The sequence below is a fragment of the Sminthopsis crassicaudata genome, chromosome 4, assembly GCF_048593235.1.
Source record: "Sminthopsis crassicaudata isolate SCR6 chromosome 4, ASM4859323v1, whole genome shotgun sequence".
NCBI classification, from domain to species: Eukaryota; Metazoa; Chordata; class Mammalia; order Dasyuromorphia; family Dasyuridae; genus Sminthopsis; species Sminthopsis crassicaudata.
In genome coordinates, this window is record NC_133620.1 from 296,774,568 (window position 1) to 296,800,259 (window position 25,692).

The window sequence follows — 25,692 nt, forward strand, 5'->3', positions numbered from 1 at the left end:
GTTAGTGTCAATGAAAAGAAGGATCACCTGTTCATGGAAAATAGGGGGTGAAGGAGGAGAGTGGCAGAAAGTATCTGAGTGATAGGAGATGAGAAGGGAATAAAAAAGTGATATTTGGAAGTAGTCGCAGTTTTTTCCATGAAAAATGAAGCAAAATTCTCAGCTGATAGAGTGAGGAAAGGAGAAGCCATGAGAAGTTTGAGGAAGGATGAAAAGATTGTGAAAAGCTGTTATAGTGAATGGGATAGGGAAGTGAAGGTGGATTGCCCAGCAGCAGTGAGGGTCTAGTTGAAATTATATAACATAGTTCTATGTTACATAATTTACATGTAGTGGACCCAGTCAACAAGTTTTCTTGAGTTCTAATACTTCGTTTCCCAGAGGAAGAAGTGAAATGACAATAGATTATGACTACAAAAGGGGATTTCAGAGTCGATGAAGAACAGTTGTGAGTGATGGTAAGATCAAAGGCATGACCATCTTTATGTGTAGCTACATTGGAAATTAAGGAAGTAGTCTAAAGATTTGTGTGGATCTATTCAGTCATGTTTCTTATGGCACCAGCTGCCATGAAAGAAAAAAAAAAACCCTTCCCATTCCCTAATACATATAATTTATTTACTCTAACTATATTATAATAAGCATTTAATTTGAAAAAGGCAAAAGAATATTAAAGCAGAGGCATTAATGAATATGTAACAAAGGCAAGGATTATATGTTCCATTTGATCATATCCCCTCCCAAAGCAGAAATACTTTGGGATGGGCTGAAATCTATATTCTCTTCTCTCCCATTGCCTAGGAATAAGGGCTAACCTAGGATAAGGGCTACTCTGGAAGCTGAATTCTTAATTGCTCCCATTTGATGGTAGGGTGACAAGAGCTTTCCACTTATACATTTGGTATCAGGGATGAGACTTACTATTGGTGGAAGACAGAAACTTAGAGCCTCCTGAGAATCTCTTGGCCCAGCTTGAGCAAAGTGGTACCTGAATGAAAGGTACTTAAACCCTCATTCTCGTGGTGTTGTCTCTATTCCTGATTTCAAAATTAGGACTGACATTTTCCAGTTTTCTCCAAGTAAATGGAGAAGAAATATTAGCATCTTCCTCTTATTCAGTCATCATTTTCCCCAAGTCTTTCACTATGTTCAATCCCTCTTTTTAAAATCAGCTGCCCTTAAGCTTTTCCAATCATCTTACATATATAATGCTTTTGTGGGTGGAAGAGGAAGTAACACACAATAAAGCTAGAAAGATAGATTTTTGTAGGAGGCTGTTGTAATAATCTAGGTGCAAAGTGATAAAGACATGATTTATTTAATATTGTAGTCTTATGAGTGGAGAAAAGGGGTCAGATATAAAAAATGTTAAGATAAAAATGGCAAGAATTGGTAACTGGGAGTAGTTAGGTGATGTAGTAGATCACTGGCCCTGAAGCTGGCATGATCCTAATTTAAATGTGATGCCATTTAAGCCTGATTGCTTCCCTCCACACCCTTATTTCCCCAAAAAAAGAACTGACAACTGACTGATACATCATGTAAGGGAAAATGAGTAGTTTTGGAGAATACCAATTTTACAAATCTGAGATACAAAAGGATAGTAATATTTTTGATAAAGAATAGGGAAGTTTGGAAGGAGTGTGTGTATAACTTAAGAGTAAAGACAATGAATTTACTTTTAGAAGCATTAAGTTTGAGATGTCTCTGGGATATCCAGTTTCAAATGTCTGATGGCTAATTTGTGGTCCAGGATTGAAGCCCAAAAAGGAGTGAGGCTAGAAATTTGGATCTGGGAATAATCTGAATAGAGATGATAGTTAAATACATGGGGGCTGATAAAGGAGAGAGAAAGAAAGAAGTAGGGAATGAGAGGAAAAGAGAAAGGGGAAAAGAGAGAGGGAAGGAAAAATAAGAGGTAGAGAGAAAATAAAGGGAAAAAACAGAGGGTCTAGGGCAGAACATCATCAAACATTCACAGTTAGGTAATAGGTAGCTGATGAGCCAACAAAAGAAACTGAGAAAAGGAGTAGTCAGTTAAGAGGCAGAGATGAAGGAGAGAGCATCTAGGAAGTCAGGATGGTTCTATTATCATTTACATCAGACAGACCAAGAAGGTTTCAAGCTGAGAGAAGATCACCCAATTTGACAATTAGGAGCACTGGTAACTGGAGAGAGCAGTTTCAGAGATAGGAAATAAGATTGCAAAGGGTTAAGGAGTGAGTGAAAGGAGAATTAGTGAAGACAATGAACATAGAGAACTTTTTCAAGGAATTTGGCTGAGGAAGGGAAGGAAGACATAGGAGAATATGTTGAGGGGATAGTAGGATCTAAATTTAAAAAAAAGATTTATAATTATTTAAGCATGTTTAAAAGATATAAAGAGAACCAAGTAATAGGGAGAGGCTAAAGATTCAAGCAATAAGGATGCAATCTGCTTTAAAAAAAAGGGGGGGGGGATCAAGTGGCCTATAGTTTGTAGACATTTTCTTTTCCTTTTTTGTTTTTATTTTTTTTAAACGAGAGCAACATTTGCCAGTCTCCCATCTTATAGTGTCTCAGTGACTCAGCAATCACATCTTCAAATTCTCTGATAATTAAATTTTTCTGGACTAGGTGATTTTCCTCTGACGAAGATGGATGATCAGGATTCTCTTTAGTATCAACTCTCTGTTATGTTTTTCAAATCTTAAAGCACCACACAAATATTCACAACTGTTATTACTCATTTTTGTTGTTTTATCTCTAGTACAAATGCTGTTTTCTTTGTTGGAAAAAAAAAGAGGCAAAATAATAATCAACCTTTCCTTCTCTTTGTTGTCAGTTTTCATCCTATCCAGCATCCTATTCTTTGATTCTCCCTCTTTTTCCAGTATAGATTAAAAAATTTTTGGGGGGGTTGCTTTTAGATTCCCTCTTCTGTTCTGAATTTTTAAAATATATTTGACATTATAGGAAAGTACCATATTCTTATATTCAAGGTCACAAATGGCAACCCCTTTCTTTACTCTAACTCTTCACTCTAATCTGGGGATTTGTTAGAAAGGAGAAATCTCTACTGATACTACAAGATCCTTTCCTCTTCCCTATTTCAGGGACTCCAAGCATGGAAAGGAGAGAAGATGAAAATTATAGAAGGATAGTCCAACTCCTTTTTTTCTTCCTTTACTCTCTCTGTCTTATCCCACCCTAAATTCTTTCCCTGTGAGATATTGGGGAAATCAGAGTAACTTTTTATAAGGAAAAGGTTGAAGTTCCCACCTAAGATTATCTGTCTCTTGATCCTGCACTTGCAATTCCACCATCATGGATGCTTTCTGCCTTTGATTATTTTTTCTCTAACATTTTATCACTTTCTTGCCTATTCATCTCATTTTCTTGATAACATATATTCTTTACCTTTTCCCAGTTTCATTCTGTAGATGTTATTCATCCTTCTAGCTCAGTTAAATTCTCTCTCACCTCTCCAATCCACTTATACAATTGCCTTTACAATAATGCCTCTGTTCACAACAGGATCCAGAACTAAAAAGAATCTTGATAGAGATGTGCTGAAACTGAAACAGGCTTGGGAGCTGACTGATAAATTTTCAGTGTAAGAATTTTTTCCTCAGAAATCAACAAATAATACAAATCAAAGCTTGATTTATTGTTTCATTCATTTTCTAAAGTTAATAAACTTAATAATACAGATTACATTTTAAAATATGTGGATATATTGCCCATACCTCCCCTTTATTAAACATTTCCCAAATCACTTTCATTGTTCTATAAACACTACTTGAACTCAGTAGAAGGACAGTAAAAGGCCTTATATTATTATTATTATTATTATTATTATATAACCAGTTACTATGTCCAGATGACCCCAAAATATATGGCACTTGTCCCCTTTTCTCTTAGCCATATCATGTCACATCAAGATTAGGGGAAAGGCGCCTTGGCTAGTTTCTAGCGAATGGCCATTCATCCTCATAAAAATAGTCCAGCCTGATGATGACAATGATGATGATAAGTCTGCAAATTACATTATATTTGTTATCTCATTTGAACCTTATATCGCCTCTAGATCACTTTACAGAAGAAACTGAGGAAACTTTAGGGATAGAAATTATATAGGAGCTAGAGATCTGTTTTAGGAGGTCATAAAAATAGGCTTATATTTTTAAAATGCCATAGAACATTATCAAACTCCAAACTACATGTAAAATGATATGGGCATACCACATAGATTGTTGACTCTTTGTTTTACAAGGAGCTATCTAATGCCTGATATCAGCAGCAAATGCCAATTAGAAACTAACCCTCTACACCTTTCCACAGGCTTGTTTCCTGTTAAGTCTCTCTCCAGGTTCAAAAAGGCAGTCTATGATATATACTGTAACCTTACTAAAATTGTAGAAATTGTCTTTCTCATCACATCATACTCAGGCTGAAGTAAGGAAAATTTCTACCTTTTGGTGAGCTTTCTCTCTCTTAATCATTAAATGAGCATACTTTAATAGAATTATCAAATATCATAAAAACACAGATATATATTAAATGAGGCATATAAGGTATATAAAGTATATAATAGTCAGCTGATAAATTCATTCCCTTCATCCATGTTGGAGGGAAATGGAAAAAAAAAAAGTGGTCAGATTCAGCAATTCAAGCAAACAAAGAAGGAGAAAGAGGTCAAGAAATGGCCTGAATTTCACTTTCAACAATTACTATAATTTCTGCCCCTGGTATTTCTCTGAACTGGTCAGGCCTTGCTTCTGTTGTACTTGCTTTTGGTGGCAAGAGTGCCAATGGGTTGTATCTAGCTCTCGAATAAGTTTGGCAAGATGAGGTAACCCCTGAAAGACTACCCTTTCTCCGTCAGGATGCCATTTGGTTTTTCTCCAAAGGAAAGCTCCATCAAAATAAAACCAAACCAAACCCATAAATGAAGGGAACTCTGGGTAACGTCTGGCCATTAGCATGCTGGTATTACTACAAACTAAATTTCCAAGGCAATGTCTATGTAGTAGGGTTAATCTCCTACAAGGAATTTGGACTACATTCAGAATCTTAAGAATTTCAAAGGACTTCAGAGACTAACTCAAATAATTGGATTTTGTTTGAATTTTACTTCTACCATTTATTAGCTGTCCATCACTTGCGTAATCCCTTCTCTACTCCAGGATTTAGTTTCCCCATTTGTGAAATAAGGAGGTAGGACTAGATGATGGCTATAGTTTCTTGCAGCTATTAACTACTGAGCTCCAAGTATTAAAAAAGCATTTGGACACCATTCCTCTCTAAGGAATCCTAATCTTTTATCAATTAGAAAAAAGCCAAACCTGGAGGAAAGAGGTGTGATGAGCAGACCTTTTTTTGGATTAAACTGGTTCCAGATTCTAGAGGAAGGAAAATGGTTTCCTCTGCTTCTAAAATTCTGAAGAATCATCTCTGAAGGAGGAGAGGACAAATCCGCCAGAAACAATTTTTATTAATTTAACATTTTTCTAAATCTAAGTCATTTCTAGATTAAAGACCATGGTACTACCATGGTTTGCACATGTTTCTTTAAAAAAAAAAAATTAATTAATTGCTACCATGGTTTGTACATGTTTCTTTTTTTAAAATTTAATTAATTAATTAATTAATTCAATTTTTACAAAAAGTTTATGCATAGGTAATTTTCCAGCATTGACAATTACAAAACCTTTTGTTTCGATTTTCCCCCTCCTTCTCCCCACCCCTTCCCCCAGATGGCAGGTTGACCGATACATGTTAAATATGTTAAAGTATAAGTTAAATACAATATCTCTATACATGTCCAAACAGTTATTTTGCTGTACAAAAAGAATTGGACGTTGAAGCAGTGTACAATTAGCCTATGAAGGAAATAAAAAATGCAGGCAGGCAAAATTAGAGGGATTGGGAATTCTATGTAGTGGTTCATAGTCATCTCCCAGAGTTTTTTTTTTTGCTGGGTGTAGCTGATTCAGTTCATTACTGCTCTATTGGAACTGATTTGGTTCATCTCATTGTTGGAGAGGGCCTCGTCCATCAGAATTGATTGCACACGTTTCTTTTCCCTGAACATGATTTGAAGTAACATTTAAATAATCTTGAACAAGATAAATGTCATAACACATTAAAATACAGTTTGGGATTAATATTCTACTCCAAAAAATAAAATAATATTCACTAATAACTATTCAAGTCCTTCCTTGGTCTCTGCCTTCCAGGATGGAAAGGGTCTCCTTCCCTGTTACCTTATCCTTTCTGAATAATAAAAAGAGTACTTCCTTCTGAATGGAGAAGAAGCCACTTCTTTTAGGTAGCAATCCAGTCATTCCAGTGGTGAAGCAATGAATTTAATAAGATAAAAGGAACTCTTTGTTCAAGATTTGGTTTCTATTCTTAATCCATTTCCCTAAAGAAAAACTTTGATTTTGGTCTACATACTTTCAAAAGGAAAAGCATGAAAAGGGCCTTTAGACTACAAAAATCATTAATTTCTTCTATTTCTAGAAAAATTCAAAAGGAAAATTTCCATATATTTTGCCAAAACCTTTGAATCTACCTTAGGGATCCTTTAATCTATTCCAACCCCCTCATATTTGACAGATGAGACCTGAGGAGGATCAGTGTCCAAGGTTATGCTAGTATTAAATGGCAGAATAAGGCTTTTAACTTGAACCTCAGATCCAGTTCCCTTGTACCATGGTAAGGTGGAAGTCATGGATCAATTTTTCTTCACCTTATTATCTCAAAGGATCTAAAGCAGGTATGCTTTCAGGGCAACTTGAAGAAAGGCTATAGTATGATTTCAGCAATCTTCTACTTGATGATAATGGAAATTCCTTAAAGAGAGATATGAAGAAAGTAATATGTTGGAAACTCAATCACATTTAAATGCAATCATTTAGTGGTAGAGTATATATAATAGGAATAGAGACTGGGCCTATGATTTTGGTGGTAGAGGAAACTCTCTAACCATGCAAGTCTATTTATAATTAGAGAGTTGCCTAAGACAGAGGTGTCAAATACAGTCAGCTGCCCTGTGCAACCTACAACAACCAAGAAACAACAGATACAATCTAAAATGTAATTGAGAAATAATTAACAAAATAAATAAAAATACAACAGAACATAGGTAATGTTAACATGTGATCTTCTATCTCAGTATGATCCTTATATACTGTATGTTGCTGTTCAATTATTCTTTGTGATCCCATTTTGTGTTTTTTTAAATATTAAATGTAGCAATATTTATTGATTTTTAAAAAATAATAGCTTTTTATTTTTCAAAATACATGCAAAGATAGTTTTCAAATTCACCCTTGCAAATCCTTGTGTTCCAAATTTTTCTCCCTCTCCATCTCCCCCCTCTCCTAGACAACAAATTATTTAATATAGATTAAACAGGTGCAATTCTTCTAAACATATTTCCACATTTCTCATTCTACACAAGAAAAATCAGATCAAAAGGGGGGGAAATGAGAAAAAAAAAAAAACAACAAGCAAGCAAACAACAACAAAAAAGGTGAAAATACTATAAAATGTGGAACATTCAGTCCCCATAGTCCTCACTCTGGATGAAGGTGGCTCTCTATTGGAAATGACCTGAATCACCTCATTATTGAAAAGAGCAAAGTCCATCACAGTTGATCATCACATAATCTTGTTGCTGTATACAATGTTCTCTTGGTTTTACTCCTTCACTTAACATCAGTTCATATAAGTCTCTTCAGGACTTTCTGAAATCAGCCTGCTAATCATTTCTTATAGAATAATAATATCCCATTACATTCATGTACCATAACTTATTCAGCTATTTCCCTCAATTTTTCCACTCAATTCCACTCAATTTTTGCAGATGAGAAACTGAGGCAAACAAGATTAGGTAACTTGCACAGGGTCACCCAGGTGGTAAATGTCTGAGGTCAGATTTGAATTCAGAAAGATTAGTCTTCTTGACTCCAACTTTTCTTTTTTTTTTTTTCCCCTGAGGCTGGGGTTAAGTGACTTGCCCAGGGTCACACAGCCAGGAAGTGTTAAATGTCTGAGATCAAATTTGAACTCAGGTCCTCCTAAATTCCTAAATTCAAGGCTGGTGCTCTATCCACTGCGCCACCTAGCTGTCCCCTAGTCTTCTTGACTCCAGGCTTAGAACTCTATCCATTGTACCACCTGGCTGACCAAGTATTAAATCTTTCATTTAGTTTTTTAACTTTAAACTATGTAAAGGTAAAAAGATACAGGATCATTCTTGCATGTAACCATGGAGACATTGAGCCGTATGATACCTGGCAGTGTTGCCTTGGATGATTCATGAAGTTCAGAGAATCACAGATTTGAAAATGGAAAGAACCTTAATTCCATCAACTTCCTTTCTTCTTCTTACAGAGACTTAGTTAAATGATTTACTGAGGATCACAGAAGTAGTAGGTAGCTGAATTGGAATTTGAACTTGAAACCTGTAACTCCATTGTTCAATTCTTTCCATTGCTCCATGGTTAAATTTATGGGCCAAATTTTCTATAAAGGAGCTACTTCACAGCAGTCTTAGTGCAGGACAGATTGACTTCTACTAAATGTTTTTAAACATATTACATTTTAACACAGACTTCTTTGTCCCCACAATCTATAACCCCTTTTGTGAAGGTTAATGGCCCATTTGCCAGAAACCAGCCAAAGGGCCTTTCTTCTAATCCTGATGTGACATGATATGGCTAATGGAGAAAAGGGGACAAGTACTATATGTTTTGGGGATAATGGACATAGTAACTGGCTGTATAATAATAATAATTTTTTGGTCTAGATCTATGATCAGTATAGAGAACTTCTGATAAAGAAACTCCCTCTAACTTTGATACCTGCTCAGCCCCTTACATCTTCAGAGGTAGTAGGTGGTCCTTTGTAGAGAATGTTAAACATGTAGAGAGGAAGACCTGAGCTCAAATCCAGTATCAAACAATTACTATCAGAATGATGCTGAAAAAATCACTTAAGCTCTGTTGCCTCACTTCCACCATCTGTAATATGGAGTTAATGCCAGCTATTATTAGAGAGTTGATAGAGCATCAACCTTGAAGTAGGAGGAGCTGAGTTCAAATCCAGCCTCAGACACTTACTAGTTGTGTGACCCTGGGCAAGTCATTTAACCCCAATTGCCTCCTCCTCCCCCCTCCCCAAAGAGAAAAAGAGAGAGAGAGAGAGAGAAAGAGAGAGAGTGAGTGAGAGTGAGTTGGTTGTTCAGGGCATTGAGAAGCAATTAACTTCTCTCAAGGACTCTCAAATTGTCTCAAGGCCATTACATTTCAGAGGTAGGACTTGAAGCCCAAACTTCTTGATTCTGAAGCTACCTCTAATTTTATTTATAATAACTATAATAATAAAAATAACAATAACTTGGTGATTAGAATTATCTAGTCCAGAATTTCCAGAAGCTCAGTGTCTTTCATGAACTAAAAGACAAGAAATCCCTTTTACTATAAACATAGACCTCAAATATTAGTCAGTCTCATAGGATGCCCATTATTACCCAGACATAACATCAATCCATGAAATCTTAAGAACAAACAGTCTTTCTTCTCTAGGGGCAAATATTTTTAAAGATGTTGTCATACAAAGACTCATCTCTCCAAAATGTATGACTGAAGAACTTTCAAAATACAAAGACTTACTTGAAAAAAGTAAAAATTATATGGAAACAGAATAAAGAACACATTGCCTTCTGTCTATTAGTGGGGTTGTTCCAGGGATTCTTTCGATGATCCTACAAAGATGAAATTACATACTAATTCTTTAGTATAAAAAACAGTGCAATAGTCCACAAAACATTAAATATAAAAGGATAACAGTAGAATACTGTCTTTTTTTTTCTTTAATTAAATTTTATTTCCATTTTCAAGCTTTTTTTTTCCCTTCCCACATTTCCCAACTCACTAAGGGGAAAGAAAGAGAAAGAAAAATAAAAATAAATTCTTTGTAACAATAAAAATAATCAAGCAAAACAAATTCCCATATTGGAGCCTAAGGACTGTTCAAAGAACAAAATAAACAATTTTTCTATGACAATAATAATAGCTTACATTTTATATAGATAGACATGGGATCTGTTATTTCATTAGTATAGGTAACTCCCAGATGAAGAATTTTCTCCTATTAATGCAGGCTAGCACTTGCTCTTCCATTCAGAGTATTAGAAATCTGCTTAGACCATTAAAAGATTAAGTGACTGGACCAGAGACACATAGACAATATCCAACAGGTTAGGAACTGGCATTTATACAGGGCAATGTGTTTTAGATAAATTATTTAATTTAAATCTCTTAACAGCCTTGTGAAGTTGGCACAAGTATTATCATTTCACAGATGAGGAAACTGAGGTTTAAAGACATTGTGATTTCCCCAAGGTGACCCAATTAGTAAGTAACCAGAAAGAATTCAAATCCAAATCTGTCTGATTTCAAGTCCCTGAAGGAGAGAGAAAATTCTGATGGGTGATTTTTTGGGTATTTTATAAGTGCACAAATATGGAAAAAGAAGAAAGTTCAGTTTTATAAGGGGGAGTGCAATTAAAGAAGCTGATGAATTTAATTTTGTCAGAGATGCCTTCAAGACATCCCTCTGGAGCTCACAAGATCATTACATGCTCAAAATCTGGAAAGGACCTTAGAAATTATCTGGTTTTCAGAAGATCATTATATATGGCAACAACAAGACTACACAACAATCAATTCTGATGGAAGTGGCTCTCTTCAGTATTGAGATTATTCAAACCAGTTCATTTGTGCAGTGATGAAAAAAGCCATCTACACCCAAAGAGAGAACTGTGGGAACAGAGTGTGGAACACAACATAGTGATGCTGTTTGAGTGGTCTAGATTCCTGGTGGTCTAGAAGTTAGTGGTTATAAAAGAGTTATTAAAAATCCCAATCAAGGAAAGGAAAGAGAAGCTATGCAAGAGAGTAACAACTTCCTGAAATGTGAATTGGAAAAGGTAAAAAACTACCAGGAAGTGCAGGGAAACAGAATTTGTGAATTGGAAAAGGAAAAGTAGGATTTGTGAATTAGAAAAAGAATTAAAAAAAAAAATTAGTGAAATGGAAAAAAATTCCACAGAGCAAAACAACTCATTTTAAAAACTCAATTGGATATATACAATAAGAAGTAAAAAAAAAAACTAATGAAGAAAATAACTCATTAAAAATCAGAACCGAACAAATAGAAACGAATGATTCCCTGAGACATCAAGAATCAGTCAACCAAAACCAAAAAATGAAAAAATAGAAAGAAATATTTCATATCTACTTGGAAAAACAACAGACCTGGAAAATAGATCTAGGAGAGATAATCTGAGGATTATTGGACTTCCAGAAAATTATGATTAAAAAAAGAGCCTAGATACTATTTTACAGGAAATCATCAAAGAAAACTGCCTAGAGATAACAGAACCAGAAGGGAAAATAAGCATTGAAAGAATTTTTCATAATTTTTTGCAACAGAAGGAATGATTTAATAAAGTTTCAGGAAAGGGATGCAAAGAGAGAAAACACAGAAGGGGAGAGGGCTAAGGTTAGAAGGAAGTAGAGAAGCTCAGTCTAGCTTACTTCACCATAGAATCAGAACTCCAGTTCTTCATTCTACAGAGGGTGTGGTTGAAGAAAGGGGCAGGGACTCACATCTGGTCACAGAGCTAATCAGTGGTATAGTTGGAATTAGAATCTAGGTCTCTTGGTTCAGAGTTCTTTCTGTTGTAATAATGAGCACAAGATAATAATTATAATACATTAAGGTGGTGATTATGGTGAATTATAAAAGTTAAGTGATGGGTAATGTTGAGACTCCAATCACAGAACTCTTCTTCTACCTTGCCTCTAGACTGATAGTGATTGATAACCCAATAATAATCGAGTGATCTATGGATGATAATGATGTGAAAATTATGATAATGATTGCTGTGATTTTGTACCAAACCCAATTCCCAGTAATCTGTGGAATGAATGTGTTCCAGCCAAGTTAGTTGGTTATAAAACTGAATTTCAGATGTGGAGCCTCTTTTTTCCGTGGAGGGAGGTGGTAGGAATAATTATTCTTATAATTATTATATATTTTGTAATATATATAATATACAATTATAATAATTATTATATAGGAATCATTATATTAGTAATTCCCATTATTAAATAAATAGCTAGGTGGCACAGTGGGCAGAATGACTGGTCTGGGAATCAAGAAGATTCATTTTTTCTGAATTCAAATCTGGTCTCAGACACTTACTAATCCAGGGTAAATGATTTAATCCTGTTTGCCTCAATTTCTCATCTACAAAATGAGCTGGAGAAGGACATGACAAACCACTATAATATCTTTGTCAAGAAAACCCTAAGTGAAATAATTAAGAGACTAAATAACAATAACAATATAATGGGATATTTTCTATTATGTCATAAGAAATGATGAAAAGGACAGTTTCAGAAAAGTCTGAGAAGATTTGTACAAAATGGAGCAACATAAAATGAGCAGAACGAAGAGAATAATTTCTATGATAATAACATTGTAAAGACAAACATCTTGAAAGATATGAGAACTCTGAATGCAATGAGTAACTGAAATTGAAGGACCAATCCTCATGCATTTTTGGATTTGGCCAATGAGAGGTTTTTTTTTTTTTTTTTTTTTTTTTTTTTTTTTTTTTTTTTTTTTTTTTTTTTTCCCTTGACTGCATATTAGTTACAAGGAGAGAAAATACATTTTCATTCATTGAAAAAAAAAAAAAAAAAAAAAAAGGAAAAAGTTAAAGAAATTCCAAGGAAAAATGGGGAAGTTTTGCATTTCCTTCCTTTAGGGGAAGGATGATCCTACTAAATATTGATCCCTTTTCTCCCCTCCCTTTGTTCCAGGGAGACTGGGTTTGGCTGAAGAAATTTCCAGGTGAACAATATACTGAAATTCGTCCTGCAACCAAAAAGGTCTTTTCCAAGGTGAGAAAAATTTAGGAAAGTAGGAGAGAGCCTCATCTACTTAATGTTCCCAAGGCATTGTTGAATATACTAATAAATAGGTGAGGAAATGGATGCCCTGTCTCCTGAAGGAGTTTACAAACTAGTAAAATAGGTTTCTCTATCTAATGTTGATGTTGAATGTTGAATTAGCAAAACCTAAGATTGGAAGGTAAGAAAAAGTTCTACCCTTCAATCTTTGTCCCAAGCCTCCCTTTATTTGTCCTTCCTTCCACAAACCTAATAGCATCCTGATGGTCTTTCTTCCTCCTCCCCCTCTCAATGACATTTTCTTTTACAGAAAGCTTTCTCTCTTTGGAAAAGGAATCAGCAATGAAAGACTTCCCAGATCTCTCTCTCTTTTTCCTTTTCTCTAGGATAAAAGGTCCTTTGGCAACCTTATCTTCCCCTCCAAATCCCTGTCCCCAATCAGGAAGTCCCCCATGAAGTCTAATTGCCATTTTTTTCTTCCACCCCCAATCTCATAGCTACGGGAGCTCCGCCATGAGAATGTAGCTCTCCTTGTGGGGCTTTTCCTGGCTGGGAATTTGGAAGGGTCTGGATCAGGAGGGCCAGGAGGAGGCATCCTGGCTGTGGTCTCTGAATACTGTACTCGAGGATCCCTCCAAGATCTGCTCACTCAGAGAGACATAAAACTTGACTGGATGTTCAAATCCTCCCTCCTGCTTGATCTCATTAAGGTATGGGAGTGAGAAGGAGAGGTGTCCTTGGGAGGAAGCAGGGGAAGGGACTAATGGGGACCAGAACAGCCCAACAATGGCTATCCCAGAGGTGGGACCTAAGGGCTATGGCTACCCACGTTCAGTGAACTTCTAATGTTTGCTGCTTCTAAGGGCATACGCTATTTGCATCATCGTGGGGTTGCCCATGGGAGACTCAAGTCCCGGAACTGTGTGGTAGATGGGAGATTCGTGCTCAAGATCACAGATCATGGTCACGGGCGGTTGCTGGAAGCTCAGAGAGTGTCCTTGGAGCCACCCCAAGCTGAAGGTACAGGCCCTTCCCAAATGTTCACATATCCCTTGTTCCCTAACAGTTCCCCTTCTCCTTGTTCCTAGGTACCTCTTTGTCTGTTTTCCTTTACTCCTCCTAGTATCCTTATCTCTTCTAAGGTACAATTCATAGTTATCCTACAGAGGTGATATATTAGGACCCCTGGGATTGAACATTTGGCTTTGAATCTCAGTTCTGCTATTTATTACTTACATGACATTGAACAATGGGTCTGACTGTCAGTTGTCTCATCTGTAAGTTAAAGAGATCAAGTTGAATAATTTTTAAGTTCCCTACCAACCTATAATGTATCCTTGTCACTCAAAGGGAGTCCCAGTGATTGGATGCTTACTTTCAAGGCTCTGTCCTTAGTCCCCTATGTCCAGGGTAGGAATTCATCTTCCCCACCTCTAAATCTTCTCAGGGCCTAACTGGAATGTAAGAAGTTTCCAGAGCTTCTTATAGTTAGTGCAGTGAGGACTCAATACTTGGGGTAATAATTAAGATGATCTTCATTTCAGAGTAATTTAGAAAAAAGTGGAATTATGTCTCCCCTTATAAATCAGCAAAAAGCAGAGATGAAAGCCCTATCAGTCAGAAGTTAGGAGATTTGGATCTTATTCCTGGTTCTGTCACTGGGTAGTTTAGTTTCCCTCTGTGCCAGGAAAATGGAAATAACACTGACCAAAAAATTCTGGCTTGGAATTTGGAAGGAGTTGGATCTGGAAGGGCCAGGAGGAAGCATCCTGGCTGTGATCTCTGAGTACTCTACTCAGGGGGAATTAATCTGGCTGAACTGAAGTAGAGTTCTATTCAGTGCAGCAAATTAAGTGTCTAGGCACTTAGTAGGCAGACTAGATGTGACGAGACAGTATATGTATATTTTTTGGTCTGGATCTGTGATTTGATTGGAGTGAAATCTCCCTCCATTAATGCTGACCTCCAACTCTTTGTAACTTAACCTTTCAGAGTTGTTTTGGGGGAATCAAGTGGTTAAAGGATTTGTCTGTGGTTACAACAGCTTGTATGGCAGGATTTGAAGAACCCAGTTTTTTTTTTTTTTGTTTGTTTGTTTTTGTTTTTTTATACTAAGGGCAACTTTTAGCCCTTAGGCAGTGCCTGTCGTGATGAAATCTATAGTCAAGGGGAATGTATATCGCATTCATAGAGAAGTACAATATGAACTAATAAATACTAAGCACAACATTGGGGTATTAAAAAAAAGTCATGTTTGAAGTCTGAGGGGAAAAGAGTCATTGTCTACTTTGAGGCCCTGGAAAGCCTCATTGAAAAGGTGAAAGGATGATAAATTCAGTTTGTGACATGTTAAAAATAAGGGATTGAGGTGGGCAGCTAGATGGGGCAGTGGACCCTGGATTCAGTAGGACCTGAGTTCAAATCTGACCTCAGACACTTTACACTTCCTAGCTGTGTGACTTTGGGCAAGTCACTTAACCCCAATTGCCTTAGCAGACAAAAAAAAAAAAAAAAAAAAAAAGAATAAGGGATTGATTTACTCCTCCCCCCCAGGCAAAAATTACCTTAGAAATCACCTAATCCGAAGCTTCTAACCTGCAGGAGACCCACTGAATGTGTGGTTATGAAAAATTTGGCAATAGTAAAAGGTGTCTTAATGCAACAGTCCAAAATTAATTCAAAAGCAAATGCAAGATGAATCCAAGGTGTTTTTGCAGTGCTTTCCCGGGTTGCAACACACATTGACTCTGAACATACAACATGAGCACTTTGCATTCCATATGCATGAACACTGCAGAACACCTCAGCTCAAATTCGAGACTGGGTTGGGTAAGAATTTCTCTGACAAAGAGGCATCACAAGTGTAAAAAAGGTTGGGTTTTTGTTTTGTTTTGTTTTTAAGTTTAAGAAGCCTTATAATCCCCTCTATATAATTTCCCCCTCTACTCCTTTCTTTTTACAGATGAAGAAATCTTCAGAATGGTAAAATGAGAAACTTGAAATAGATAATCTTTAAGTTCCCTTTTTCTGGAATCTTATAATCATAAGATTGTCTTATGTCTAAGGGAGTGAGGGTTTCCTTCTAGGGGAAGAAGCTGTTAGGGAACTTTGGCACAAAGAACACGAAAAGGATCTTGAGTTTTGACTCCATAGTGAAATGACTTTAGGTAAGGCTTTTTGCCTCAGGGTATTGGACCTGATCTCTTAGGTCCCTCATCTAACCCTCTGATTCTATGAGGATCAAGTTTCCCTTTAGTAGAAACTTATCCTGGGACCTGGGGTGGTCAGTGAGGTGGGGAGAAGCAAGGAGTGATATCATAGTTTTGCTTTTCCCTCTGTATCCTGCAACCTCACCCCTCTTTCCACTAAGACCGCTTGTGGACAGCCCCTGAACTCCTGCGGAACGAGACTTTGGAACGACAGGGGACTCTGCAAGGAGATGTGTTCAGCGTGGGCATCATCATGCAAGAAGTAGTTTGCCGCTGTGAGCCTTATGCCATGTTGGAGCTGACCCCAGAGGGTATCTCCCCAGATCTCCATTTTGGGCTTGTTATTTGGGGAGGAAGTCAGCAGGAAGACCTCTTCTCTTACAGAAGAATGGTCCCAGTCCTGGGTCCAACTGGGCATTCTCTTTGACCTTTCCTTCACTCACATAATAAACTGCAACTTAATAAGCCTTTTCAAATATTGATGCCCCATTTTCTCACCTTTCTTCATGCTAGAGACTATATACTTTTTGGGAACTTTTGGAAGAATACCTAGATTGCTAGAATGGGGTAGATCTCCATAAGGGCAAAATTAAAATGTCATCCTCACTTCTGGATGGGGCAGAGACATTGGGAGTCTTGGGAATTACTAACCTCAATTGGCATTTGGGCCCAACCTAGCTCTCCAAGGTCAAAATGGTAGTGTCCTTAAGGTACTTTTACTCTCACATACAATACACACCTGTCGAAACTCATCTACAAAGAAGCCCCACTAAAACTCCCAGCTCCTAGATGTATAATGCCCATTGGTCCTTTGCTGTCAGCCTTCTAGTTTTCCTCCCTAGGGCCCCCACCTCCTTAATATCTTAGTCTCTTTTCAATGGATCCCCAAAACCCTTTCCCCTTAAATATCACACTCTCCTCATCACACTCTCTTCTCTACCACTCTTCCCTACTCTTCTCTACCATTGTTCCCAACTCCTTCTCATGCATACTTCCCAGAAGCCACTCTTAGATCAGCTGGGATAAGGGATGATTTTGAATTGGTACTTATATTCTGGACTGTATTCTCTCTTTCCCCACAGAGATTGTCCAAAAAGTGCAGAGCCCCCCACCAATGTGCCGACCCTCAGTGTCCATAGATCAGGCTCCCATGGAATGTATCCAGCTCATGAAGCAGTGCTGGGCAGAGCAGCCAGAACAAAGGCCCACCATGGACACAACTTTTGACTTGGTCAGGGACTGGGGGGCTCCAGGAATATGTAGAAGCAGAATAATCTCTTGCCCCATAGCCAAGAATTAGTGTAATTTTGCACTAGGCCAGTGAATGGGGGTTGAGGGAGACATTAGAGTAGATGGTATGTGTGTGTGTAGGGGTACCTTTGGCGGGAGTGTAGCACCTGCCTAGTCCCTCAGGGGGGAGGCCCAGCCAGTGAGAGCAGATTCAAGATTACAGATAGACAGGTAAGGTCCTAAGGCACAACATATGGATAGAACAACCAGGAACACTTTTTAAAATCACTTTTTGTAAGTGCACATATTTTTAATGGCAGAAAACTGTGGTTTTGATGCCCATAGTAGTTATTTTATGTTACCTGTATTGCAGTCACAGTTGAAAGCCATCAGTAGACCGAAACAGAAACAATGAAGGTGGAAGAGAGCATAATTTTCAAACAGGCTTAAAGCCTGCTAGACATAAAGAAATGTCCTATGAGAAGAGGAATTGATAGGACAGAGAAGGAAAGTCCAACTTTTATTAGTTAAACTGTTGGGGAAGGGGAAGAAGGGAGAAAGCCCTTGTTGGGATAGTGGGTAACAGAATTAGATAAAGAATTGAGGGTTGGGAAAGGATTAGGCTGCAATCCTTGGATTGTTGTGAGATCAAGTCCTTAAGAGCCATTCTTTCTGGCTTCCAACCAGTTCAAGAACATCAATAAAGGACGAAAGACAAACATCATTGATTCCATGCTTCGGATGCTGGAACAATATTCTAGCAACCTGGAAGATCTGATTCGAGAGCGGACAGAGGAGCTAGAGCTTGAGAAACAGAAGACGGACAAACTTCTCTCTCAGATGCTACCCCCGTGAGTGACTCTGTGGGGACACTTTAGTAAGGTGAAGAATGACTGTGGGTGAAGGACAAGTCTGAGAATATTCCCTAAAGAACAGGGAGAGGAGAGGGTATAAAGGATGGATGGGTATGAATAACAGGCCTGAGGCTGTCACCAAAATGCCAGATTTAATCTTGGAACTTCTCTAGACTCTATATGGACAATTCCTTCTACTAGTTTTTCCCTGAAAACAATCAGAATTTGGCTAGATTTTGATTAATATAAATAATGAATCTCTTGAAGTAGTAGTATGTATTTAAATTTTGCTCTATTCAAAGTAATAATTATATAAAATAGGGCCATTAGCTCCAGCCCAATGGAAATATGCAGTATGAAATCAAATAATGGGATCATGTCACAGGATTCCTTATTGGCACTAATTAGGACCTAGGAGCAGCTAGGTGGCGCAGTGGATAGAGCACTAGCCCTGAAGTCAGGAGAGCCTGAGTTCAAATTTGGCCACAGACACTTCTTAGCTGTGTGACTCTGGGCAAGTCACTTAATCCCAATTACCTCAGGGAAAACAAAAGAAAGAAAAGAAGAAGGAAAGGGGAGAAAACAATCTAATTGGGACCTAGCTCTATAAGCACAGAAAGAGGCAACAGGTTTTGAATATATTGAAGATGGCTTATCACAAGCATACAAGGAAATGATGGGAGCATGGGGTAAGTGGGATGAATTAAGACTTGCTCATCTGAGAGTAAATAATGCTATGGAAAGTGTGCTGGAAATGTAAGTTAAAAGACCTGAATTCAAATTCTAGTTCTACCTGTGCTTGCTACTTGTGGGATGTTGGGCAAGCCATTTCACTTTCTTGGACCTAACTTTCTTCGTCTGTTAAATGAGGATAGAAGACTAGATGACCTCTAAAGTGCCTTTTAATTGTAAAAACTACCAGTCCTTCATATGGCCCCTGCCTTGCTCCAAGTCCTTTTTAAGAGTACAGTGACCTGTACTTTGAGGATAGGGATTCCATCTACATTCCTCACCCCAAGTCCGGAGAATACATAGCTGCTGGTCATGTAGCTTTCTTTGAACTATAGAATATCTGATCTACAAAGCACCTTGGAGATAATTTAGTCCAACTCCCTCCTTTTCTTATCCTCTCCCATGGGGATAGTGGACCTACACATGGATAACTTGTATCTTAACCATCCCATACAGATATGAGGTTTATATAGTTCCATCCTCCCCAGACAAACTAGACTATTCGCTGCTCCTTAAACATATTCCACTTCTATCCTCATGCTGTTTTTCCTGCCTGCCAGGAGCTCCCTGAAAGCTAGCTCAAAAGCTACTTTCTCCATGAAGCCTTCCTTGATCTTCCCAGGCAGGGATGATCTCTGACTCTTCTGAGCTCCTATGGCACCTTGAATCAGTTATCTTGTGGTGAATTCACTCTTGGAGGGCAGGGGGTATTTTTCTCAGCACTTACCATGCCATGGTGCTCATTGTTTGCTGAATGGACCTTCAGATCTATACTCACTGTGCTCTCTTCCTCAGGTCTGTGGCTCAGGCTCTGAAGCTGGGGATCCCAGTAGAGCCTGAATATTTTGAGGAGGTCACTCTGTACTTCAGTGACATTGTTGGTTTCACTACTATCTCAGCCATGAGTGAGCCCATTGAGGTTGTCGATCTGCTTAATGACCTCTACACACTTTTTGATGCCATCATTGGTTCCCATGATGTCTACAAGGTTGGGATGTGGAGGGAAAGGGTTGGGGAGTGGACCTTAGGGAAAAGGGTCAGCTGGGTGCTACCTACTCAGGAGCCCCCAGAGCTTCTGCTTAAGCAGGGAAGTGGGAGTAATATTGAGTATCTGGACCTGGAAAGACCCATGGAAGGGAAACAAGCCAGAATAGAATAGATTCTATGGCAATCAGCTCTTAGGCAGGAAGTTGGGAATAGCTTTTTGTTGGCTGTCTTGGTCCTTGAAGGTGGAAACAATTGGTGATGCCTACATGGTAGCTTCAGGGCTACCAAAGCGGAACGGGCAGAGGCACGCAGCAGAGATTGCCAACATGTCATTGGATATCCTCAGCTCTGTGGGCTCCTTCCGCATGCGCCATATGCCAGAGGTTCCCGTACGCATCCGTATCGGTCTGCATTCTGGTAATCAGCCCACCCACCAAGAACTCCCACCCATTACCAATTAAGTTTTTCATCTCTAGAGTTCCCCCGACCCTCCTATTGGGCTCCACACTAGGGATATTCTTTCTACCCAAGAATCTCCCAAGTCTCCTTAAAATGCACTGGTTCTGTATTCCAACAACATGTCTCTCTCTGTGTTCCATGTCTCTGCCTGTTTCTGTTACTTTGTGCCCCCCTGTTTCTCTCATTAGGCCCATGTGTGGCTGGAGTGGTGGGTCTCACCATGCCTCGGTACTGCCTCTTTGGAGATACCGTCAATACAGCCTCTCGGATGGAGTCCACAGGACTACGTGAGCTGGGGCCAGGGTGGAGGCTGGACATATTGGGGATGGGAAGAAAAATAAGGAGAGTTTGCTGTTGTTAGAGCAGGGGCAGAATTAGGAGAAGTGGGGGGAAAACAGTGTTGGGAGAAGCAGGAAATGTTGGGGTATCAGGAAGAAGTTTGGGGTTAGAGAATTTGGAGTTAATTCTGAACTATCAATCTGACTTTCTCTTTAGCTTATCGAATCCATGTGAATATAAGCACAGTGAAGATTCTTCAGAGTTTGAATGAGGGCTTCCAGGTAGAAAACAGAGGCAAAACAGAACTCAAGGTGATGCCTTACAGAACAACTATTGATACAGTGGAAGGTGCTGGACTTGGGATCAGGAAGCTCTGAGTTCAAATTTTGCCTCAGACACATCATCATCATAGGGGGCAGCTAGGTGGCACAGTGGATAGAGCACCAGCCCTGAATTTAGGAGGACCCGAGTTCAAATCTGATCTCCCACACTTGACACTTCCTAGCTGTGTGACCCTGGGCAAGTCACTTAACCCCAGCCTCAGGAAAACAAAAAACAAAAAAAAAAAACAAAAAAAACCAAAAAAAACACACACACACCCCATCATCATCATAACTAACATTTACTATGTGTCGGGCATTGTACATTAGTAATATGAATTTGGACAAATTACTTATACTCTATTTCCTCTACTATAAAATGAGGATAATAATAGCATCCACAAGCCAAGTTTTAAGGATGAAATTAGATAATATTTATAAAGTGCTTAGCATATTGTCTGTCACATAATAAGTACTTAAGAAATGCTCGTTCCCTTTCCTTTATATAGAATCACCCCGAAATGGGACTCTTCCCTTTGAAAAACTTTGGTCTCACTGCTACTTCTTCCTTCTTCTCTCTGTCTGTCTCCATCACTGCCTCTTTCTTTGTTTGTCTCTCTATCTCTTTTTTTTTTCTTTTTGTTTCTGTTTCTCTCCCCTTGCTCCAGAAAAGCAAACAAACAATATTGTTTTATTTTCTAAAATTCTGGTGAAAGAATAAGCCTCCAAATTAAAAATCCATTTTTTAAAAATTGTAAATTAACTTGCCTTTGGGTTAATCACATTTTGCAGACTGTATCCTAACTTTTAAAGATGCCTAAATATCTTCTGGAATATTTACAAATATATCAGGTAGTATAGTTTCATTACAATCTTTCTAACTTTTTCCCTAGTACTCTTACTGAATATCCATCCTTCTTCTTATTCCTTGGATGGAGTAGATACATTCCTCAGAATACTAGGCCACTCTTGCTCCCCCCCCCTCCCTGCTATACATTCTTATACTAAGTCTTATACTAAGACTAATAATGTACAGTCATTTCTTCTTTTTTTTAATTTTTTTTATTTAGAATTTTTTTCACAGTATATATGCATGAGTAATTTTTTTTATAATATTATCCCTTGTATTCATTTTTCCAAATTATCCCCCCTTCTCTATTCCCTCCCCCTGATGATAGGCAATCCCATACATTTTACATGTGTTACAATATAACCTAGATACAATATATATGTGTAAATACCATTTTCTTGTTGCACATTAAGTATTATATTCCGAAGTATAAGTAACCTGGGTAGATAGACAGTAGTGCTAACAATTTAATGTACAGTCATTTCCAAGAAGACACCCCCATTTGTCTCTAAGCTAGCCTTGACCAATGATTTGAGAATCCTCCTTGGCTACTGCTCTTCAGTTCACTGGAACCCACTCTCTTATATTCCTATTGACTTTGAACTTCCTCCTCAGTTCCAGCTTTTTTCACTTGGGTCCTCTAATCACTGTATCAACCTTCCCTCTTAACCCAGACCTATTCTGATTGTCTTCCCACATTTCTCCTCACAGGGAAAAGGCATAGAAGATACCTTCTGGCTTGTAGGGAGAAAAGGGTTTAATAAACCTATTCCTATCCCTCCTGACCTGCAGTCAGGGTGAGTTGGCTCAGACCATGGGAAGGGTAGTGGGGTTGGACCTACAGAGATTTCAGGATTGCAAGTGGAAAAGCTGGAGGGAGGATTTGATAGTCTCCTATCAATTACTATCTTCTCCAATTTCCCTATTTCTCTCTTAGAAGTCCCTGAGCGTTATGTGTTGGGAAATAAAAGAACTAGATAATCTTTAAGGTCCTTTTTTAGCTCTAAATCCTATGATCCTGTTGCCTATGTCCTTTCTGTCCCTTCCTCTCCCTACAGTTTCTGATATCTGTCTTTCTCCTCTACCTCAAGCTCTGACTGGGGAGTTAGGAGATCGTTCTAATCTGAGTTTTGACCTTGGATCAATCATTTTTCTCTCAATCGCATTCACCTGTAAAATTGATATAATTACTTGCCTCACTGGGGTGTCATGAGAACCAAAAGAGATAGCATATGTGAAAATGCTTTAGAAAGTATAAAATAATATGTAAATAAAACATTTTTAATAATTTAAAAAGTGTAAAATCTTCTCTTTTAATTTCCCTAGGGCCAGTAACCATGGCATTAGTTTGCAAGAGATTCCTGAAGAGAGAAGGAAGAAGCTAGAAAAAGCACGCCCAGGGCAGCCGCTGGGAAAACTTCTTTCCTAAACCACATGACTCTCCCCATCTAAGGTATTCCCAGCTGTGAGTCCTCTCCACAAATGCTTCCTTTGTGGACAACCTGGAATCCATTTTATTACTATTATTCTGACACCACTCAATGTCCTTTTCTCCTGAGGGAGAGAGAATGAGAAAGGAAACCATGAGTGTTCCATGAGTGCATCCAGGAGCAGGGCAGAATTCCTGGAGTCATTGAAGAGGACTGAGGCCTAGAAGGGATACTAACTTTTAGAGGCAATACACAGCAAATTTGTAACTAGGTATCAAGTTGGGCTGTGTTTTCGGGCATATCATATGCCAGAACTAAAAGACTCAATGACTGTATACTACCAGACTGCAAGTCTGTGTTGTGGCTTTTGACAAGTAATTTTCCTTCTCTCTAAAATGAGAAAGTTGGACTGAACAATTTTAACATCCCTTTGTACTCTTACCCTCTGACACTCCATGGTTCCGAGATTGGATCCTGCGACATTAGATCATTGGTCCTTGTTGGATTTCTAGAACTCTAGAACTTCCTACTCTGAAAGCTCCTTCAGTTGCAGAAATTTTTGAAACTTCAGATTATCCAGACCCTATTCAAACTGAGGACTTTTATCCATTTGAACTTCTAGCTTCAAACAGTTTTAGAACATGGGAGGTTCCAGGGATTCAAGAAAAATCTGGAACATCAAAATCCACAGCCCCAAATGATTTGAGGACTTCGGAACTTTAAGCATCAGACAATCCCAGAAGTTTGTAAGGGTAACATGGATAGACCTCCCAGTAAATTCCAGTTCTTGGAGTGGACTTCAAATATTCCCTGCCTGATTGAAATCCAAGTGACCATATCTTAGTTTAAGGAAAGTAATTTTCTGATCATTCAGAACCAAAAGCCTGGTACCATGGGATGGAGAAAAAAAAAGTGTCTTCTAATAGGCTGTGAAATGGTTACTAAACTGGGACTAAGTGGATATAAAAATGGAAGTAGCTTCTCTCACTCTTAGAATCAATTATACCTTGTAGTCATGTGCAATTTCAATCATTGCAAATCATGAATGATTTCCGAACATATATATACAACTTGATCTTGAAAAACAATTGCAATTGTAGATATTTTTCACATTATTTTGTCATGTTTAATTATCACCATAGCTGTCCAAGGATCATTCCAATGTTGATATAACATTTGGAGAATATTGTTATTCAACAAATTTAATACATCTTTTCATATCTTATTTATGAGGTGTTTAACAATAACTTCCTTCAGAAGCAGGGAGCTCTTCATCATGGTGAAACCATTATATATACACATTTCTTTGCAATTCCTCAAAATTAGAACTTCTGTTATTCTCATGCGGGCTCTACTTGGATTGCATTTTTGAGGAGATCTTAAATACTGGTTATACATTTCTCGTCCAGAGTTATCAGGAAGGCCCAAATTTACATTTTAGTGTTCTTATGACTACTAATTCCTTTGCTCAGATTCCATGGGTTTTCTTCCCCTTTTTCTCCAACTCAAGTATGTCAGCTCAAGTGCCAGGGGAGAAAAAGATTCCAGGTGTCTACAATATCTCCAGACCTTACAATACTCACAAGTTAATACCTGGGCATATCTATATCATGTTTGCTGCTCTGTCACTTAATGAAGGAAGAAAATATGAAAGAGAAAATGGAGTTTCCATGTGTTACTTTGGCAGGGTAAGAGATAGGGTAACTCTTCTCCTCAGTTCTTGAGAGGTAACTCAAAGTTCTATAAAATGAGAAAGTCAGACTGGACAATTTTAAGATCCCTTTGTACTCTTACTCTCTGAGTAAGCTACAAAGAAATAGCCTTATAGCCACAAAGAAAAAGAAAGACATGAAGTTCTGTCTCTGCAACCCCTGAATCATCATTTTTTTCTGGCTTCTCCATTATAAGACTTTCAGTCATTTTATAATACCAGCCTCTTAGACCTAGATGGATGGAAACCAATTCTCCCCAAGTTTCCATAGGTTCACTTGAACTAAAACCAGGGAGACATTATCTGAGAATGTTTCTAAGACTGATCATCACAGGCTGATCAACCCAAGCTACACTAGCATTGGGGTTTCTCAGAATCCTGGGATTCAATGCCTTCTACTTCTTTCCAACTATCACCCCCACTACAATCCACCCACTCAGGAATCCTGGGTCTTGAGCACAAGCCAAATCACAGAAGATAATGGGATTAGGTGCTGTGACCTCAAAGGATTCTAGGATTAAAATACTTACCCGCTTTGCTGGGAACATTGGATATCAAGAGGTGCTGAGTTCATTGCCCTCCAAAGACAGATAAGCTACAGAATAGGATTCCCTTCTATATCTCCGATGGGAGGTAGAGGAGGAGGGAGTTGTA

At 38.2% G+C, this 25,692-nt stretch overlaps 1 protein-coding gene across 1 annotated transcript in view; it reads left to right on the forward strand.

Annotated features, from left to right (window-relative positions):
• Positions 1-25,464, forward strand: part of GUCY2D (guanylate cyclase 2D, retinal) — a 37,506-nt gene extending 12,042 nt beyond the window's left edge. The window contains exons 7-18 of the mRNA XM_074311872.1: positions 12,888-12,968; positions 13,475-13,687; positions 13,841-13,997; positions 16,348-16,497; positions 17,269-17,417; positions 18,104-18,267; positions 19,798-19,990; positions 20,232-20,406; positions 20,637-20,735; positions 20,944-21,038; positions 22,609-22,694; positions 23,224-25,464. Of these exons, the coding sequence (XP_074167973.1) occupies positions 12,888-12,968; positions 13,475-13,687; positions 13,841-13,997; positions 16,348-16,497; positions 17,269-17,417; positions 18,104-18,267; positions 19,798-19,990; positions 20,232-20,406; positions 20,637-20,735; positions 20,944-21,038; positions 22,609-22,694; positions 23,224-23,326 (1,665 nt within the window). The 3' untranslated portion in view covers positions 23,327-25,464. The remainder of the gene's footprint in view (positions 1-12,887; positions 12,969-13,474; positions 13,688-13,840; positions 13,998-16,347; positions 16,498-17,268; positions 17,418-18,103; positions 18,268-19,797; positions 19,991-20,231; positions 20,407-20,636; positions 20,736-20,943; positions 21,039-22,608; positions 22,695-23,223) is intronic.
• The last annotated feature ends 228 nt before the right edge of the window (positions 25,465-25,692 follow it).